We start from the raw sequence: 15,501 nt of genomic DNA on the forward strand, positions 1-15,501 counted from the left end.
ATAGCTTCTTGGATCTTAAATGTCTTCTTTGCTATTTCCAATGCTTAAAAATTGTAATTTTAAAACATAAGTACTGTTTTATATACATTGTGATTTCTTTCTCTCTCTCTTTCTCTTTTAACTTCTAAGCATGAATGATATGGTCTCCAAGTATCCGCTTGGGAGGGAAAGGGGATAGGATTCATTGTTTTGCTCTAACACGGTAGAATTTAAAACTTCACATCATATACCTGGAGTTTCAATTATATGAAAAATAGCCAAATGTCATCACTTTCTTGGATATTTCTTTTTCATGTATATATATGTATAATATAAACAGAATACGTCTGATTAGTACCTTTCAACATTTCATCAGTGTGACTTTTATCTCCTATTTTATATAAAATAACAAAATATACAGAGAGAAGAAAGGAGACATCTGTTCATCGTACACATAAAGTAAATAAACGTTCATGTATGGCTTTGCAAAGGTAGGTTATGATGTGACTTTCATACTTTATTTATTTAAAAGCATCTTGAGAGAACGCATTAGTGTGCTTACGAGGGCGGCCATGGTGGTTAAATGTCGCGCCGAGAGTCCAACATTAGGATCCCCACTGGTCTTTCCAGTGGCTGCCTCTGCAGCTTTCAGGAGACAAATATAGTTTATGACCACTTCATTGATCTTTGCTACGATTTCCTGCCGCTGTGTTTCTGAGTTCACGACCTTCACTAATCGCATGCAAGCTTCCGTTAGGCAACAGAGCACTTGAAAGCTGGAAGTCATAGCTAGGAGCATCTCCTCTGGGCTTTTCTCGGCCATCGCCAGTTTCCTACAGGCACTTCCCAACTGTCTGGACTCGATGGACAACAGCTGCTTGTACTGAGAAAGCGTAAGGTCATATGCTTCAGGGCGTGACTCCTCTCTCTTCCCCTTTGTTGCCCTGACAAGGCAGAGCAACTCATTGGCATCGTTTTGGGCTGCAAGGAACCCATCAGGCATTGCATACGTGCTCTCTTTTAGGGCATTGATTCTTGCAATCCGGGCATCGAAGGCCAGGTTGCTAAAGTCCGCATCCTCTGGGCCAGTCAGGTCGTCTGCCCAGACCTTCAGCACTGACCCTCTGGTCAGCTCCCCTCCTTGCTTCCGAATCCCAACAGCCAGAGGTGGGCTGATTGGTTCTGGCATGGCTTGAGTCATCTGTGGTCGAAAGAGGCAAGAGACCTGGCGTGTGGCCTCTCCCTCCTCTTCATCCTCATCGCCGTCTTCATCCTGCCCTCGGTTCAGGAAGCAGTAGCTGAAAGGTCCCCGGCATCTCCAATTGCTGCCTTCCAGCTTGCGCAGGGGTAATGTCCTATACAGCTTTGAGTCTTTGTGAGCCACCGGGGACCTTTTGTGAACTTTCCCCTCAGAGCTAAAGAACATCGAGCTTTGGGAAAAACTTTTGGTGAGCTTCTTCCCCAGGGGGAGTTCTGCTCGCCTTTCCGAGCTGGCCTCCTGGGCTTCCGTGACACCTGGACACTTTAAGCTGACCGCACCCTTGGTTCTCTCTTGGAAGGTCTCCAAACCTACAGATCCCAAGAGGATACTGCTGCTACGCCTCAGAGCCCTCTGGCTGGGGGGTGTTCCGAGGCTCCCCCCTCTCAGATCCAGTGGCCGCCAGTTCACAGCCTCTCCGTATGCCAGATTTGCTTGGGAGAAATCATTAGGGTCTTGATTTGGAATTGGCACCTTTGATTCCGAGTGAATGTTTGATGGTAGCAGGATGGGATCAGCTTCAGGATGTCGAGACCAAGCTGAAGGCATGCCTCCTCGTCTCTCCTTCCCAGGCTCTGTCAAAGCTACACTAGGGGTAGCAGAGAGACAGAGAGAATCATTAAGCATCTCATGGGTGGTCATTTTCACTGAATCTCTACGTGCTGTTTGTCACTGCCCGAGGATGCACTCTAGAAGGGCAGCCATTTGCCAGGGTCACCCGCCTTTTCAAAGACTGCCTCCTGAGATCTCATCAGATTTCCATTTCAACACATTTCAAGAAATTCAGGGAATCTGTTATTTCTGAAACTACGGATTTCTTTGGAATTGGCTAGCAATCACAGTCGTTTTCAGAGACCATGGCGTTTCATGACTTGCCTTGCCCCCAGTATTTATCTATCAGCGTTTAGACACGTAATTAGAAAACATACCTCCTAGATCTCGACTATGCAAACATATTTATGACATTGAAGTTTCATTTCAAGGGAGTTAGGTTAATTTTGGCATCAGTTATCTTTTTTTTTTTTTAATGGTCTAATTTAATGAATGCAAAGTAAACAAGGTCAACTTTTTAAGAGGACCCCACGAGGTCTGCCTGGTACTGGGTTTGAAGCAGAGACCCTGGGCGAGTTGCCCAGCTTTTCTCAAAAAAGTTGTCATGTGAGGGGCCCCTGGGTGGCTCAGTCATTAAGCATCTGCCTTCGGGTCAGGTCATGATCCCCAGGTCCTGGGATTGAGCCCCGCATCAGGCTCACTGCTAGGCGGGAAGCCTGCTTCTCCCTCTCACACTCTCCCTGCTTGTGTTCCCTCTCTCGCTGTGTCTCTCTCTCTCTGTCAAATAAATAAATAAATAAAAATCTTAAAAAAAAAAGTTGTCATGTGAATTTAAATTAAAAAAAAAATTTAAAAAAAGCTGTTATGTGAAGAAAATATTTCTGCCTTGCAGAATTTTTGTGAGAAGAGGGAAGTTAGGGGAAAGCTCTTTGTAAACCACGAAAGAGTAAACAGCATGCTTTAATTAGATGTCAAGATGCTAGCGGAGTGGGCGCCTGGGTGGCTCAGTTGGTTAAGCGACTGCCTTCAGCTCAGGTCATGATCCCGGGGTCCTGGGATCGAGTCCCGCATCGGGCTCCCTGCTCTGCGGGGAGCCTGCTTCTCCCTCTCCCACTCCCCCTGCTTGTGTTCCCTCTCTCGCTGTGTCTCTCTCTGTCAAATAAATAAATAAAATCTTAAAAAAAAAAAAAAAAAGATGCTAGCGGAGTGACAAGTTAAGGAACATTCATAGACCAGTTTCCCAAGGCAGGGGATGCCAGTGGTGGGTTTTGTGAAAGGAGATCATCTTAAAAGGGCTGCAAACGAACCAAGGTAAGCTCTCCCTACCATCTACTGACCTAGTATGGAAGCAACACTGTTGATATACTTTGATATTTGAGAGTATGAAAGAACATCTGGTTTTTGCCACGTGACAGCTGGCCGAGTGGATCGGTGAGAGGAATGTGTGCCCACTGGGTGGCAGAATGGTGAAGATGGGCGCAGAAGGTGGCTGTGTTCTTGTTTCTACCTGTGCTTATATTTTATTCTTTTGGGGAAAATAGAATTTTTTTTTAATTTATTCATTTGAGACAGAGAGATACAGAGAGAGAGAGAGAGAGAGAGTAGGAGCAGTGGGGAGAGGCAGAGGGAGAGGGAGAAGCAGACTCCCCGCCGAGCAGAGAGCCCGATGCGGGGCTCGATCCCAGGACCTGGAGATCATGACCTGAGCCGAAGGCAGACGCTTAACGACTGAGCCACCCAGGCGCCCCATTCTTTTGGGGAAAATAAAGCAGCTCGTCGTACGTACCCCCAGAGCCTTCCTGACACCGAGGTGTGCTAGATACTGCAGAACATGTCTCTAAGAGAGTCTTACAGAGTAGGGAGGGATGTTAAGTATTGCTGAAGGGCAAATGGTCTTCCCCAACCCCTTTGATCTCCCCGCTACCCTGCTCTATTCTTCCTTGCCCCTCAATAACGAAATGGCAAAAAGAGAACTTTGAGATCTTGAGAGGGACATCAAACTCTTGGGACTCTACGTCATACTGTCTTGTAACCAAAAGTCCTGCTGAACACTGCTAAAAATCTACATTTAGACTTTAGAAAAAAAATGTATTGCTCTACCACATTTTGGAAGCTAGCACACAGCAAGATTCTCAAGAGTGGACGCCATTTCCACATTGTTCCTGATCTAGGAACTTCAGTGTTCACTAAACACAGGGAAGGGGGGCGGCGGAATCAATGATTGATAGTTAACCTGGCCACAGTTCTGCAGCCTTTAAACAAAATTCTAACTTTTAGTTTTCTTCCAGACTTTATATTTTTAGGTTTGTTGTAAATCTGGCTTACATGCTTCTGGGGTGTAATGCAAAGCGCTAAATCCATCATTGCTGTACCTGTGGTTTCCTTAATCTTGGGGAGTCGATGACATCCATCTCTCAAAGTGCCAAACAGGGGTTCCGCATTAATAGCTGTGTGCAGGGCGGGCACTGTCATCCGCGGACACATCCCTTCCGTCTGGGGGTGTAATTCCTTAAAGGTGGCTCCGTGGGCGGGCAGCCCAGCGGCTCTCTCCTCAGAAGGAACGTAACTCATGCCTTTCCCCGAAGTCTCGGGCATCAGGTGCTTCCCCATAGCGGGGCAGAGTGGGGACTCCACAGGTGCGGCACAGGTACCACAGCCCGCCTCCACTGACGAGCCTTGAGAGCTCTGTAGAGAAAAATGGCACTCGCCTTGTAACGACGACATCCGCTTGGCCAAGTGGTAGTCACAGAGGCGGGCCACGCTCTCTTCCGCCTCGGGAAGCTTGGAAGGATGGTCACAGGTGGACGGGTCAGTATCCTCGGGGTTATCTAAGTCTTTGGCTGAAGATACACAGGTCACGTCAGTTAAGAAGTGGTCCCGTTGGCCAAGTGCTGAAACCTCACTGGTTTCTCCATCAGGAGCCCCTTCATCCTTCTCTTCCGCCTCCCTTGTCCCCAGACCAGAAGCTCTCGGAAACGTTATCCCCGTTGCCGCTTCCAATCCACTTTGCTCGGCCACCGCCCCCTCAGCGGCCATGTACCATCTTTGGCTGTCCTTGCGAAAGGCAGTTCTTTCCAGGTTAAAAGTGCTTAGGTGTTGACTGTCCCTTGAAGACACAGTACCAAATTTACCTTTGGCTTCCTCCTCTGCCTCGGCCGTTTTGGTCCCCTGCTGCTTTTTCCCTGGCATGTTTGCACTAGGGGCTGCCTTCCCCTCCCCATCGGCCAGCTTGCTTTTCCTTTTGCTGGTGCAGGAATACACCACCGACCCCATGTGCAGTTTGCTAAAATAGTCGGTGACCGACTTGGTCTCCATGGTTTCAGGCTCCATCTCCATGGGGTCTGGGTGAAGGATCTGCTTGGAAGGCACAACTTTGGGCGGGAGGTCAGTCACTGGGCGGGTGGCCAGGGCGTGGGAGGACTTGGGAGGCAAGCCCCCGGCAGGGGTTTTGGAAGTGGGGAACTCGGTCTGCTCCTCTGCAAGGGGGTGGTAGCCTTCGTGAGTGGCCAAGAACATGCGGGAGAGGCTTTCTGACTGCTTCTGTGCTGTGGCCAGTTCAGAGCTCTCAGTCATTTCAGAAGAGTTAGTCTCATTGCCCGAGTCTGACGAAGACTCGGGACTATAAGCCCGCAAGATGGCTACACCTGCATGTCGTAAAAGACAAGAGCCGATTAATGGATGCATCAGAGGCATTAGGAGACACGTAAGAAAATGGGACTCGTTATTATAAAACAGCAACAACAACAAAAGACAAACAAAAAACCAAGGTTTTCCCTTTGCGGTAAGGACTCTGAGTTTATTGCACAATTGTTCCAGAAATGGGGAAAAATACGTGCCACATATTTAAAAAAACAAAAACCAAAAAAACGAAGGAAACCACGTACACAAAAAACCCACGATGGTAGTTTCAACACACTTATGAAACGGGACATGCGTGAAATGGAGAACAGCACATAACAGGACTTCAGGGGTAAATGGCTTGAGAGGATGCAATGCATGGTTATCAGTGAATAAATGTAACAATCGTGAAAGAACCTGAATTGTCACTGGTCTGCTGTTCTTCTGACACGGACAGAGCTTCTAGAGCTTCCAGCGTGGAAACCACGGTGTTATCCAGGCCCTTCTCACACTTGCCCTCAGCGCTGGTGGGAACAGCGTCAATGAGGGACACGGGGATCTCGTCACTTTGCAGACTTCTGCCTGGCTCCTTGTCCTCGAGGAAGGAGGCTGCCTGGCTCTGGGAGTCCTCCTCATCTGAACTATCTCGAAAGCCAGGTGGGGGTGCGGCGATGGCCATGTTCAAGGAACGTAACAGGAAGTCATCCTCATTGTCATCCCCTTCTGGAGGGGGCAGGGACGTGAGGTCAATGATGTCATCGCTTGACCCAGACAGGTTGAGGATGGCTGGCTGGTTCATCTCTCCCACCACGAGGTCCTCCTCACAGCTCACCTCATCCTCGTCCTCTGCATCGTCGGTGTTTTCTGCGTAACAGATGTCGTGCAGGAGGGGCTCCTCTATCCCCTCGGCAGCCTCGAAGTTTTTGACATCACCTATGTTTGCATAAACGGAATTTGCCACAAACTGGATGCTCTCAGCATCAGGAGCGAGATCCAGGCCCTTCATGTCATTGGCACTGCCGATGTAGAGATTCCTCTGCTTCTCCAGCAGTTCTGGGCTCTCCTCCAATAGTCTATCGTAGCCGAGAGTCGGGGGATTCATGCCATCATCCAAGGCGAGATCTCCGAAAATAAAGGACACTTTAGCTCCTCTCGGAGACTCCTGGGCTTTCTTTAGTGTTTCTGGTCCTGAGAGGGTCAACAGGGACCGCTGAGCTAGAGTCCTGTAGTCGGCCTCACATGGAGCATCCCCCGGCTGGGTCAGCGGCTGGTTGAGTTCGTCTGGATTATAGGTGTTGTCTATATACAGGTGCCGGTGGTCTTTGGGACACAAGGTGCCATCCGAAATATCGACCGTCTTCTGTTTTGAATCTATATATGTTATTTGGGCTTCTTGCTCCCCTTCGCCAATAAAGGTCGTCATCTGGGGTATACAGTTCCAATCGGGGCCAAGGAGGTTATGCTTTCCTTTATTTTCAGTTCCTAAGGAGAAAGAATCATGCAAAGACAACATTACTGTGAGGCCTGGTTTCTTAATTTCATGGCTTGTAGCATCATCACTTTTGTAAATATGGTCATGCAGCTTTCCGGATACGGTACCAGTTGATTGAGGCTTCCGGTGTCAGGATTTCCTGGTTAGGAGAACTGACCTTAACAAAATCAGTCCTGCACAAAATATAATTGCTATTTGATAAAAAAAGAATACCATCCGAGAATAGGGAACTACAGCTTAACTCCCTCTGACCCTTGGTTCTATTATTAGAAGACCTCATTTCTTTTTTTAAATTTTTTTTTAAAGATTTTTATTTATTTATTGAGAGAGATAGTGATAGAGAGAGAGCATGAGAGGGGGAGAGTCAGAGGGAGAGGCAGACTCCCCGCCGAGCAGGGAGCCCGATGCGGGACTCAATCCCGGGACTCCAGGATCATGACCTGAGCCGAAGGCAGTCGCTTAAACAACTGAGCCACCCAGGCGCCCCTAGAAGACCTCATTTCTGTCTATGAATGGGAATATACAAAATGCCTTTCAAATTCCTTAAAGGCCACAGTCCAATCAGTTGTCATTCCAGAAAATAGACTCCCCTTTTCTCGGTAAAGCGAGATCTGACATCCCCCACTTTGTGGACGAAGATGTTGGACTTTTTCCTCATTGAGTTAAGAGAAAGTCAAGGAACCTCATACTTCCACCACATATTTTAGGAAATATTGTAATGATAATGTAATAATGTCACAATAAAAATAATCTAATATATACATACATAAAAATATGATAATATTGTAACGATAGCACAAAAACCTCTATTTCAGCCTTTGTATATCCTAGTGGGTGTTAAGATATTCACGCATAAAGGTTATGCATATGCACACGTGTATGATTGCATAACGTGGAGCACATCACAGGTAATGTGCTTCTCTCTACTATTTCTTCTCTTTTTTTAAAGATTTTTTTTTTTAAGATTTAATTTATTTGTTTGACAGAGAGAGACACAGCGAGAGAGGGAACACAAGCAGGGCGAGTGGGAGACGGAGAAGCAGGCTTCCCGCCGAGCAGGGAGCCCGATGTGGGGCTCGATCCCAGGACCCTGGGATCATGACCTGAGCTGAAGGCAGACGCTTAACAACTGAGCCACCCAGGTGTCCCTATTTCTTCTCTTTTCTTTTTTCCCCTCTCTGCTATTTCTAAGCATAGTTAACAGTTTGGCTAATTTCAATTTTTATTGGTATCAGGAGAACTCCTGAAGATTTGTTTGATGTTCCTCATGAATTAAAATTGCAAAACCCTAATTTAAAAATCATTGGTTTGGTTGTTCCTCAAGGGTCTTCCAGTAGGGAATTTTGATGGGGAAATTTTGCTCTGACATTTAACAAGACAAGGCAGTGTGTCATTCTGTCAATACTGCTTTGTAGATTCCAGAGGAAATGTTGGGGCCACATATTCTCCCATTAGTGCCCTCAAATTGCCCCCTGGCCTAGGCATGGATAATACTGACATCAGATGTACAAGACATACGGGAAAAAAATCAGTTCTACCCAAGATGTTTTTGCTTCCCGCAAGTTATACACATTAAACTCAATGCTGAATGTTGTTCCAAGTCCTTTAGCTAAATGCATATATTTTCACATGAATGGCAAGTAAAGACACAACTTTGAAGACACTGAGCTACATAAGAACCATATGTACACGTTACCTTATGATAAACAGACCTGTGGGGGTTCAGCATTGTTTTATGAACAATTTCAATTACGACTGGCTGTGTGCGGGGCTGTGTGTGTAATGCATGCTCGCATATGTCAGGAGATTGAATTGCTGGAAGACAGAGAGTAGTTTAGCAAAGCTATGACAGAGCTCTGGGTTTAAACTAGTGGCTGGCAAATTGTTCCTGTAAAGGGAGGGCTAGATGGTAGACGTTTTTAGGTTTCGTGGGCCAACTGCTCAGTCGAGCAACCACTCAACTCTGCTGTTCTAACACGGAAGTAGCCAGCGTTGACACATAAAAATATGCACAGAGTGGGTTGAATGGTGGCCTCTTCAAAAGATAGGTCCACTCTGTGAATGTGACCTTATTTGAAAAAAGAGCCTTTGCAAGTATAATTCAGTTATGGATCTTGAGATGAGTTCATCCGGATTATCTGTGTGGGCCTTAAATCCAACAACACGTGTTCTCATAGGAGGAAAGCAGAGGGAAATTTAAGCCCCCCAGGAAAGCAGCGAAGGCTGTGTAAAGACGGAAGCAGAGATTGGAGGTATGCAGCCACAAGGAATGCTGGTGGCCCCTGGAAGTTGGAAGAGGCAAGAAAAGATTCTCCCCTTGAGCCTTTGGAGGAAGTATGGCCCTGCTGCTGCCTAGTTTTTGGACCTATAGCCACCAGAACTGTGAGAGAGTAAGTTGCTGTTATGTTAAACCCCAGGGTTTGCGATAACCTGTCATGGCAGCCCTAGGAAAACAAATACAATGTGCATGGCTGAGTACCAATAAGACTTTGTTTACAAGAACAAGATTTGATCCCTGAGCCATAGTTTGCCAACTTCTGGTTTAGGACAACATGAAAGCTGAACAGATCAGCAGGCTAAAACAGGCTGATTGATACTTCCTCAGAGCCTCCTAATGCTCAGAGATGCATAGATATGTGGGTTCAGGGATTCTGAAAGTAACTGAAGGTTCATTTTCAAGATAGGGAAGAAATGGGGGCTTGCTGTTCCTTATTAGAGATCCTGACTAAGGTCTCCGATCAATTTGAGATAGGAAGAAAACAGACACTCAATCTTGGCTTCCTTCCAGAAGGGTATACTGCCTTGGCTTTTGGAATGATTTTAGAGACACAGAAGGATGTGGGTTAGGAACTGGGGTCTATACCATGGCCCAATCTTGTGGGAGGACAGTGTGGACCAGGGATGAACGGGTCCAAACAGACTTCACTCTCTACACTTCTTGGGTGGTGGGCGGAGTTTCTGAAGAGGAGAGAGAACTTGCAACCATGAGAGGGTGCTAAGCCCCTGGCTGCTGCTCAGCTCAGGTTAACTAGGTGCTCCTTGGAGCATGCCCGCTCTCTCCCTCAGTGCCCGCTGCTTACACGCACGTTCCTCACACGCCCCAGCAAGAGGGAGATACCTGGAACCCTCATTCTCAGTGTTACCAAAAGGTTGAAGTTCCATTCTTTCCCCATGGTGACAATAGTGTTCCCCCCCGAAACCTGATCAAACATTACACTGTGAGTCACTATCAACTGGACAGAATGGAGGCCCTTATTACTGTGACTCTTTTTGAAATTGTAGGTTTCGTCTCAACAGTCTATGGGGAAAAACGGTTTTATTTTCAAGACCAACTTCAAGGTTTGAAAATAAAAAGCCAAAAACCGGTTTTCCAACGCAAAAGGCTCACGTTACACCGCAGAACTGATCTTCAGAATTTCCCAGGCTGGGGCAAAATTGCTCGAAACCTCCTAGCTCGAAAACGTGTGATCCCACAAATGTTCACCACCAGAGCTGGCGCACCCTCGCCACGGCCTTCTTCTTCCTTCCCTGTTTATTTTGGATCATTTGCACGTCTCAGGGTCTTTCCTTGCCTTATGTCTCTCTTCCTTTCTTTCCTCCGTTTCTGTCACCTTCCTTCTCAAGTTCTCCCACTCCTGCTTCCTTGCCCCTTGTTGACAGAAGTCTCGGGCATCCTTTTAGGTGTTGTACACAAGTTCCTTCCAAACCCTTCCCTTGCCAGCTAGCTTCTCGATCCCGATTTTACAAACGAGAAAACCCAAACTTGGAGAAATTAAAACCAGACACTTCCAGGTGGGGCTGGATCCTCTCCACTTGTAATTCCAAGTTGCCTTCTGGCATGCCTCGTCCATCTCCCTCGTTTTCTCTCAGGCTTCCCTGCGTCCTGTGACCAACTGCTCCCCCCTACCTGGCCATCATCATAAACTGCGCGCGAGCCTGTTGGGTTGTGTGTGTCTACAAGGGACAAGATATTTAGGGAATAATGATTTACGTTTTCTGCTAAGTCTGAAAGTGAGAGGATTTTCCCCTCCCCCCACCCCCTTTCAGAAATGGTGACAGTGGAATTTGTTCTTAAGATTTTCCCTTTCTTTTAAGAGAAACCCTGAGTACGGAACCCCCAATTATAATTTTTTCATGGGTCGGCAGCTCTGGCTTGAGGGCTAGTGTCTGTCCATCAGCCACATTTACTGAGTGTCTACTGTAGACGGAAGAAAATAATCAAACACTAAAGAAAACAAATTCTAAAGCAAATGAAAACCACCCACTCTCAGAGAAGCTGTTAATACTGCAGCCCTCCTTGTCCTCACTTGTGAGCTATCTTCTCCTGTCAAGTGGCTGAACTTGTTTGATGCCTTTGCCATCTCCATGCTCCCACTACAGAGCTAAGATGGCTGCTAGGGTTCCTTCTAGAGGCCCAAGTCCAAGTGCTGGGTGATCCCTAAGTCCTCCAGTGGGTCTCAGAGCTCCCAGAATCCTGGATGTAAGTCTGACATTGAAGGAGGTGCCCAGACATCTAGGCCTAGGGCCCCTTAAGGAGGGCAAAGCCCTAAGAGGGGGGGTTCACAACTCCCACTGTGCATTCCATCATTAATTCTCCGCATCCTGACCTCTGGAAGAGCAAGGCAATAAAAACTCAGTCATAAAGACTGATGCTTACTACCTTCAGAATAGGAAAATCCATTCCCTTTGAAACACGTTCCACAGCATTTCCAAGTGACAAGTAAAATAGGATGGAAAAATCGACATTTTCATTAAAAGGAATTAGACCCCATCAGAAGTATTTGAAGGCTTTTGTACAAAATTTGGACATTAGATTTTTGTATGAGCACAATTTTAACTTTTCAAGAAACGTCCTATTGTTGTCAGGTGGGGTGGGGAGGGGGGGGTCAGTGCTTCATGAGTTTAGGAAGAGAATACCTGTTTCCTGGGTTCCTGTATTTTTCTTGTTGGCCATGTTAAATATTGACCTCCTGGAATCCACAAGTAGCCGGTAGTAGCCAGCAGTTAAGCAGGCCAGGTTCATGGCATCTGATGATTCCATCAGGAGTGTGATGGGCTACACAAAAGAGAATATTTTGGTTAAAGCCATCCCTCCTTAAGAAGCTCCCTCAGGTGACAACAGTTGCACCAGTGCCTTACTGAAAAACATTTAGGTGACACCATCTTGAAAACGTGGACATTCTGAATCTTCCCAAGTAATATTGGAATGGGAGAAAAAAAGTAGACATTGGTTTTGTTTCCAAAGAGTTAACATTTTAGAAAAGTGAGAGTTAAGGAGGCACTTACCAAATGTGAACCTGCGAGCTGAAAAATCACAGGAAGATTAAATTTGGGTTCATAGTGAAAATTAGTGTTGAAAAGAAGTAAAAACTCAAGTGGAAATTACGTCTAAGACTGAAGGAAAAGTGTCAAAAAGATCCAGGAAAAGGATGCTTGAAAAAGAAATTGTAAATTCACAGGAGAGCAAAACAGAGATGGGAGTTGAGAAAAGGCCTTGCTAAAACTTTCTGGAAACAATGAGGCTCTCATATATATGATTGGAGACGAGTCTTGGGCATATAGGGAAGTGGTTAGTTGAAGCAATTCTTCTCCTTGAATTAGGAAGGGTAGACTGGCTGGTGTGTTCTTGGTGAGAGAGAGGGAACTTGAGAGGAAGAAGGGAGCGACATGAAAGCAGACACCCAGAGAGGCACAGAAATGTCGAGGTGACCAGCTCTTCCTTTCACTCCCAGGTATAGGACCCTGGCCACGTTTGACGGCCCTGGCTAGTGGAATCTAACATCCCACCAAAAGCCCCCATACTACTTGATAAGCTGCCTTTTCTTTCCATTTCTACTGAGGTCTTCCCTCAAGGCATCCCACAGTTCTTTCCTATAAGCAGCAGACCACCAGTAGGGTCTTGCCACCTACTTCTGTTGGCTCAGATTATCCCGTTATCAGGTGTGTGATGACTGCATCCAATTCACTCTTCTCCCTACTCTTTCTACAAAGGGCCCATTCTTCTTAGCATCTTTGCTCATGGAGTGAGCCAGGAATCCCAAGTCTATTCTTGCACTTTCATTGCCATGAAGTCAACTGGAGCCCCTGGATTCAGCCATGAGGTGCCACCAGCCATGGCCACCATGTCTGAGCTCCATACTCTCCCTTCCATGGTCACTTCTTCCCACTGCAGAGTACACAGAGTCTTTTCGATTTGCTGTGTAGACAGAACCCTCTCCTGTTTTCAGAGCACTCCTCCTGGTTGACACGGTTTCCTTTTCTCCATGGAAACATAGATGTGTTAACATGGCCAAAATCCAATGACTCATCTACTACTGGGACAAGAAGGTTGTGTGCAGGGGACCTGGATTATTTCCCGTCAACTTCTGTTTCGGGAGTCGAGTTCTGCCCTTTGAGGACTATGTCAGATTGTTGTTTTAAATGGAATGGCCATGACATTCATAGGGGCCCGCTGTTCAGTCAGTACTAATGGCTATAGCACAAAAAGACAGACTGAAATGCTCAGCTTTCCCCAAAGAATAAACACATACGGGCCGAACGGGAGTTCTAAACAAAGTTGGGAAAAATCTCCCTGACTCTCTGCACAGGAATATTCTAGAAGGCTAGCAGGGAAAAACCTTCCCACTCTCTGTGATTCATGCACTCGGGAGCTACAACGGACCTTAGAAACGAACTCGTTGGCTTTCTCATGTATAGATAAAGAAGCTGAGCAACTTTTCCCCAGATTACATGGCTCTTTAGTGAGGACTGGAGCCCTCGGGCCGGAGTTGGGTGATTTTTCTCTGCACCTCCTCACATTTCTGATCCTCTGCCCACAGTACAATGTCGACTGCTTTGTAAATATTAGCGGTGTTATCACAAATGAGCTATTCAGATCAAGGCGCCGTGTCAACAGCTGAAAGATTTACCTTCACATCCAGCACGTGCAGCTCCACCCGCACCAAGCTGTCCTCCTCGGTAAACATCTCGATTCTGTTGACGTGGCTGAAGTCGGCTAAAAGAGCCACCAGATTGGTTTTGGTGTTTATGACGTGGCTTATGCCGTATCGGGGCCCAACCAGGAGGGTCACTTCCGAGCGCTTTTCCGCCTGCTGAGAGATGTGGACAAAGCCTAAAAATCCTAGACCTCTAAAGCACCATGCAGAGTTGAGCCTGAGAGTCTGTTCTTATAAGATTACATTTTCTTTAGCAAGTATTTCTCGATTACATTGTACTAAATCATCCAATTAGAAGAACCAGGCACTACGATTGCATCGAGGTGCTGATCAATTATGAATAATGTAGGAAATAAACGTTATCATAGCACATATATTCATAATCATGAGACACTTTTAGAAATAGGGACTTTTTTTTTTCTTTTTTAGCATGAAAGCAACTTCTGGCCCAATGATCTAAAAGAAGGCCATTGTTAGAGTGCATCGATTCTCTCGGTTCTTCATATTTCTTTTGCTAGGGCATTCTGCAGTGGCGCTATCTAGTTTAACATTTCTTCTGGTATTTCCAGACTGTGCTGCAGTCGCTTAGAAATGAAGTGACATTGTGCAGGCTTCTGTAGCTCCCAAGAGAAAGCAAGAAAAAGCAATTACCACTAATGTTGCCTTGAACACACGACCCCCATACAGTCGAAGGTCACTGAGGAACTTGAGATAGTGGACCTTGGCTTGCAGTGCAGAGAGCTGAGGAGAGAAAAGAAACCTCAGGTGTTAATTCCAGTGGGTGTGGTTCGGTTTCTGCTGGAGACCAGCTAAACACCACTGGGAACCGGGGTGCTCTCACTGCCAACAGATGGGGCGTGACAAGGAGCAAAAGTAAATTGCTATATATTTGGTTTCGTGATAAAGGGCTGCATCAAGGCATCCAGATTAAAGCCTTTTATCTGGGGGGAAATGCATGGGGGTGGGTGGGTCATAAACGTGGATATGCTGGGCCAGCGCACTCAAATGAGAACAAGATGGTGAGATATTCCACTGAAATGTCTCCTCGTTGGAGACTCCAAGAGTCGAGTGGTGCTTTCCAATCGTGGATAGGGACCGCGCGGGTCGTGTACAGGAGACTCACCTGTGCACAGAGCTTGTGGGAGTCATTTTGAATACACGCCTGCTATCTACATACAGCCCGTGGAAGAGGCTCTCCGCACTCATCTCAAGTTTGGTAGAGTTTTTGCAAGTTTTCAGGGAAAGTGACCTTTCTGTGCTCCAATCATTGGGGAAATGTTTGAACTTGCCAGAAGTCCCTGTTTGATTAGTTCAACTCAAGCATCTTTTGAGTTTCGGGGAGGATATAAAAAATACAATTTTATCCAGATAAAAGTTATCTTTTAAAGACTTAAAAAGGGAGATTCCCACATCCTAAAAGGAGTACTTGGTTGTTAACTATACCTAAATGCATGACCCTTTATGGCATTGTTAGTTAGCACTGTTCGGCCATCCTCCTCCTTTCGAAAGCCCAGAGCACTTTGCAAATTGATTTGAAAGCAAACCACTCACTCTTGGCTAGAGAAATTGACCTTTATAGAAAAACAGAGATAGACAGATCCTAGAGCAGTTACCCGAATTGTTACAAAACCAGTGGGCCATGCTTGGAAAAAATCCTATGGGGCCAA

The 15,501-nt window shown here is 46.3% G+C and overlaps 1 protein-coding gene across 1 annotated transcript in view; it reads right to left on the reverse strand.

The window, feature by feature from the left end:
* Positions 1 to 496: 496 nt before the first annotated feature.
* FRMPD4 (FERM and PDZ domain containing 4) overlaps positions 497 to 15,501 on the reverse strand; it is a 198,081-nt gene continuing 183,076 nt past the window's right edge. Inside the window, exons 11-16 of the mRNA XM_021684006.1 lie at positions 14,486 to 14,575; positions 13,808 to 13,990; positions 11,817 to 11,955; positions 5,825 to 6,889; positions 4,162 to 5,433; positions 497 to 1,821 (exon numbers count right to left, since the gene is read on the reverse strand). Of these exons, the coding sequence (XP_021539681.1) occupies positions 497 to 1,821; positions 4,162 to 5,433; positions 5,825 to 6,889; positions 11,817 to 11,955; positions 13,808 to 13,990; positions 14,486 to 14,575 (4,074 nt within the window). The remainder of the gene's footprint in view (positions 1,822 to 4,161; positions 5,434 to 5,824; positions 6,890 to 11,816; positions 11,956 to 13,807; positions 13,991 to 14,485; positions 14,576 to 15,501) is intronic.

The sequence above is a fragment of the Neomonachus schauinslandi genome, chromosome X (assembly GCF_002201575.2).
Source record: "Neomonachus schauinslandi chromosome X, ASM220157v2, whole genome shotgun sequence".
Classification (NCBI taxonomy): Eukaryota; Metazoa; Chordata; class Mammalia; order Carnivora; family Phocidae; genus Neomonachus; species Neomonachus schauinslandi.